The 5,374-nt window shown below is 40.6% G+C and overlaps 1 protein-coding gene across 1 annotated transcript; it reads left to right on the forward strand.

Annotated features, from left to right (window-relative positions):
• Positions 1-532: 532 nt before the first annotated feature.
• On the forward strand, positions 533-3,533 carry LOC308151754 (tetraspanin-1-like; the record flags this gene model as incomplete). Its single annotated transcript, XM_080524661.1, has 7 exons — positions 533-739; positions 797-871; positions 1,300-1,374; positions 2,175-2,282; positions 2,524-2,667; positions 3,078-3,170; positions 3,474-3,533. The coding sequence occupies 7 exons, from the start codon at positions 533-535 to the stop codon at positions 3,531-3,533; spliced, it is 762 nt and encodes a 253-aa protein (XP_080380787.1).
• Positions 3,534-5,374: the final 1,841 nt, after the last annotated feature.

Below are 5,374 nucleotides of genomic sequence, written 5' to 3' on the forward strand. Positions count from 1 at the left end.
TCCTCTGGCCTAGGTTCCGAAGCTGCTTCTTCTAGTAATGATGCCTCTCATCTCCAGCTTAAAGAACAGAACCATGGCAAGGATCATTGATGCCAACTACAAACAATAGAGGGGGGAGAGAAGCAAACAATGAATGAACGTATAGTATAGGCAAAGGCAATGGCACATTTATTTGTATAGCACATCTTCATACAACAATAAAAAGTGCAATATAATAACAATTAAAAAGTTCATTATTTTTTTTTTTTAAGTCGAAAAGAATTGATCATGTCTGATCTACACAAATAAATGAATAAATCCATTATTAGCAAACAAATAATTATATATTTGCATTGTGTCTTTCATCTTTCAAATCCTCTAGTGCAGCTGATAAAATGTAACCCCCCAAAAAGTAGCACAATAGGTGCAGGCCTATAGGTGTTTAGGTTACCCTAATCTAGTAGTGGAAGTGGAAGTGGCCCGGCTCCCCGCACTGCCAGCACCCCTCCTCTGCCGCCCGCGGGGCCGTCTGCGGGGTGGGAGTTGGCCCCCCATGTGGCGGGGGGCGGGTCTCGGGGCGGGGACTGGTCCCCCCATGTGTCCTCGGGGCGGGGACTGGTCCCTCCGGCCGCGGCTCCATCCCAGGCCGTACCCCGGGTCGCGCCGGGGTCGGGGTAGGGCGCGTGAACAGGCTTGGAGCCATCGGCCGGGGAAGGTGGTTCTCCGCGAGGGCTACCGCGGAGGCGAGGTCGGCGGGCCGGTGGGAGGAGACCCAGGCGGAGGTGCCTGCCGGTAACCCCTCGATAAATCTTTCGAGAACCAACAACTCCACCACCTCCGCCCCCGACCTCTCCTCCGGGCCATCAGGGAGAGCAAGTGCATGCTGATCCTGGTAAGTCATCTCATGTCTGTGCTGTACCAGTGGAGGCTGGTGGAGGTAGAAATCAGGAGGACGAGCACATTGTAATGCATGGAATGTAATGAGAAATGGTTTCAAACACGTGTTTGATACCAATCCTCATTCCATTCCATGACTTACAATGAGCCCGTCCTCCGATTTCTACCTCCACCAGTGCTGCACATGATGGGATCAATGATATGACACTGACTCAACACTCAACAACTGTCATACTTTTCATTGTTGGAACCACTCATAACAACTTTTGAATGTTCAGATTCAGATCAAATATTGCCTTGAGAGGGTGGGTGGCCTGCAGATCTGAAGATATAACTATATTGTAAATGCATGTTTCATTCCCAATACTCATTCTCACGTTCCTCTTCCCATGAACACTTTCTCTCCCCCTGTCTTCTCTCTAGTTCTTTGTAATAGTGTTGGTGGTCTTCATAGCAGAGATTGCTGGAGCAGTGGTGATCCTGGTGTTTAAACCTTTGGTAAGCAAGCAGACAGCCCATTCACTGACTGTACACTTAGAGGAGGCTGGTGGAGGTAGAAATCAGAGGACAGGCTCATTCCATTTCATGTGGTTTATTTTTATTTTTATATCAAATGCTTTATTTTCAATATATATATATATATATATTATTTTTTTAACACAGCACAGTCATAGTCATAGTTAACAACAAACATTGCTCCCACCCTCCCCTCCCCCGGTCAATCCTTGCTCCAAACAAAGTATACTTATGTACAGATCTTCTTCATCAGATGAAAAGAAAATGCCACAGGGTGTCCACATTGATTATAATGTCATATTAGGAAAAGAGAAAAGAAAAGTAAATAAATGCAATTATAAAAAAATAAAAAAAGGTTTCCTGGATGTATAAAACAACTCAAAACGCATCTCAACAGGACAGCATGTCTGGATCGAACTCCTGAAAGTAGTCTAAGAAGGGCCCCCACACCTTATCAAATGTCTTTGTTAGTTTAGTTATTGAGTAACGTATCTTCTCTAATTTAAGACAGGACATAATGTCCCTAAGCCATTGAGCATGAGTGGACGGGGCTGCACTTTTCCATCTCAGCAGGATAGCTCTTCTAGCCAAGAGAGAGGCAAACGCCAGAGTACGGCGTTCATTTCATGTGTTTGATAGCATTCCTCATTCCATCCCATGCGTTACAATGAAGTCCTCCGATTTTTACCTCCACCAGCTTCCACTGCTGTACAGTATATTGGTAAAAGACGGTTGATAGAGAATATGATGAAGAAGAACTGTGATCTGTGTGTGCGTTTCAGGCAGAGGAGTTGATTAACAAGCTGGGCACCCAAGCAGTTGAGAGCATTCAGAAGGAATATGGTCAGAATTCTGACCTCACCGGTCTGTGGAATACTACTATGGAAACGGTACAATTTACAGCTCTGTTTTAACTTAGAAACTGTTGTTGTAAGATGAGATATTATTTAGATGTATATCATAGATCTAATGATTACAATGAATCCAATATGTTTAGGTTCATGATTCTAGTTTAACAACAAACAATGACGATCAAATTACCAAATCCAAAAATGTTGAAACCATGCCGCACAAATGTGTAAACTGAATCTTATGTTGTCTAATATGAAAAATCTCTTATGTCTATTCTAGATGAAGTGCTGTGGATTCTACAACTACACAGACTTCACAGGCTCTCCATATAACCGAAGGTCGGATCTCTACCCAGCACAGTGCTGCCGAGCTGGTGTCAGCTCTTGCGATGCTGACCGTGCTGAGGGCAGTGCAGTAAACATGGTACTAACACTGAACTTGATTCTTATCATCTCAATCACACTTAATCTCACTGCCATGAGCATTCTTTCTTTCCATGTAGAGACCTTTTGGCTTCCATGTTGAACCATTTCCAGAGAGGGTTCTAAATAGGAACCAAAAGGGTCTACATGGAACCGAAAAGGGTTCTACTTGGAACCCAAAAGGCTTCTTCAAAGGGTTACCCTACAGGCACAAATGAAGAACCCTTATTTTTTAGAAGAGTTTACATACATTTAAGTAAATCATTGTTCTTAGTCATTCACTGTCATATGATGTACCTAGTGTACAGTAGGAGTGTACCCCATACAGAAACATGTTGGAATGCAACCTACTCTTTAGAGTAGACCTCCAATTGCCTCTCTATACTCACAGATGTGTTGTGTTCCCCATAGACAATCGCTGGCTGCTTCCCAAAGTTTAAGACCCTGATTGATGAAAACACAGCTGTTATTGCAGGAGTGGCATTGGGGATTGCTGGCCTTGAGGTACAGTTCACTTTTCTCTTTCTTTCTCCTCTGTTTACCTATTATCATTATTATACATTGTATTTATACATTACATTATACATATTATGTATAGCATGGTCCTATTCGCATTGTTTGGTGTTTTTTTGGAAAACTATATTTGTTGTCATGTGCCCTTCAGAGTATAACATGATGTATGCAAATGAATAAAGGAATGTGATACTGCTTTAAATTCATGCAAAATGTCACACCAGGAAATGATATGATGATATTGATGTTTGTATTGATATTTGTTTCATAATATGCATTTCCTATTTCCCCTAGCTATTGGCGATGGTTGTCTCTATGACTCTGTACTGCAAAATAGGCTCCAAGGGGGAATGAGTACAAACAGAGGAAGGAGGGTTATAGAAGCACCTGCATGGGACCTCTGGACCCTCTCACAGACATATGGACACCAGAGGAGGCTGGTGGAGGTAGAAATTGGAGGACAGGCCCATTGTAATGCATGAAATGGAATAAACATGTGTGTTTGATACCATTCCTCATTCCGTTCCATGCATTACAATGAGCCCGTCCTTTGATTTCTACCTCCACCAGCCTCCCCTGATGGACACCTACTGTCCTATTTCCTCTGAATTCATGAAAGCTGAGGACAAATCCCTAATGAAGCTTTATGATGATAAGGAGAGGACTCCCATCACTGAACTGAGCCAGTTCATATCAAAGAAAATTACTGGATAATCACAAACTTTCTATTTGTACTAAAGTCCTGTACTTTACTGTCTACAATGAATGTACTGTAAATATGTATTTCTGGTAATTTACTGAAAACTGCATCCCGCATTTCATATTGCATATTTTACCTGTGGAGGTAGAAGTCACATGTGTTTGATACTAATCCTTATTCCATTCCATGCATTACAATGAGCCCATCTTCCGATTTCTACCTCCACCAGCCTCCACTGTACCGTAGACCTTCAATATTATGTCATACATCACATTATTTCAGTGTCCATTTCACTGTTCTGCAGATTATATCAGATCATCAGACAAGGTCTATCACATTATACAACGGCTGTCGCTATCAGGAAATATAATGTTAAAAAAAATGGAGGATGAGATGAGAAAATAAACAAGATTACTGATGCATTGTAAATGTTATAATGTTTTTAAAAAATAAACGTGTATTTATCTAGCTTACGTGTTTTGTTTTCATGTACAAATAGAAATAGATGACTGAACGAGGAAAAACAGTAAAGATATTTGCAAGCAGAGGTAATGTCCTTGCTAAACCAGTATAGATTTACAAGCTCTCAAAACTTGCGAACTTTTAAATAAACGTCTCAGCCAATCAGAACAAGAAGAACTTATAGGCAACCTGTTGCTGTGGGAAACCGACTACCTGATGCTAGCTAAAGGGTTAGCCAGGCCTGTTAACAGTAGTTAAATTGTCCGAGTTTTAGACTTGAATGCTGGTGTAAGGTAAGAATGACTAATTACAATATATTATGCTATGGCCTTTTTTCTCGTGAAATATGTTTTCATGTTTGCTATCTAGCTCGTTAGCTAATAACTAGAGCTAGTAGCCATGTTGGGCCACATTAGGAATATTAAGTTCGCCGCTAACTAGCTTGTTCGTAGGTATGAGAACAAGAGGTACTAGAGGTTAAACTACAGTAGTATCTGATCATTCAGACAGATAGATAAATAGTTAGATAATCAGTTATTAGAGGCATAACAATCTGATACGATGCCCCTTTCCCCCTTTGATTCTCTCAGGTTGATGAGAAGTAGCTAACACGCTAGCTAGCACACTGACCGGCTGACATGGCGACATCTGACAACCTGTATAAGCGGATGCGGTATTTGTTGTTGCTTCTGTGTGGGATACTTTATGTGAGTATTTCTACCCACATAAGTACTAATACCCTATAAGCATTTATAAAGCATTTATTAGCAATAAAGCAACACTTGAAATGACATATTTTTTTTGATGAATTAGCCTTCAATTTGCTCTTTGTCCTCCTCACAAATCTCAGATACATGAAATTCATTAATATTCATAATATAAATGTGAATCATGAATATACACAAACAGAATTGTAATATAAAGTGTAATAATAATATAATATAAACCTATTGCACTCCATCACTACATTTGAAATCTAATGAAATCAGAATCATAATTCATCAGTCGAAAACAACTCAAATGTTAAAATTAT

The sequence above is a fragment of the Nansenia antarctica genome (assembly GCF_963989245.1).
Source record: "Nansenia antarctica genome assembly, chromosome: 2".
NCBI lineage: Eukaryota > Metazoa > Chordata > Actinopteri > Argentiniformes > Microstomatidae > Nansenia > Nansenia antarctica.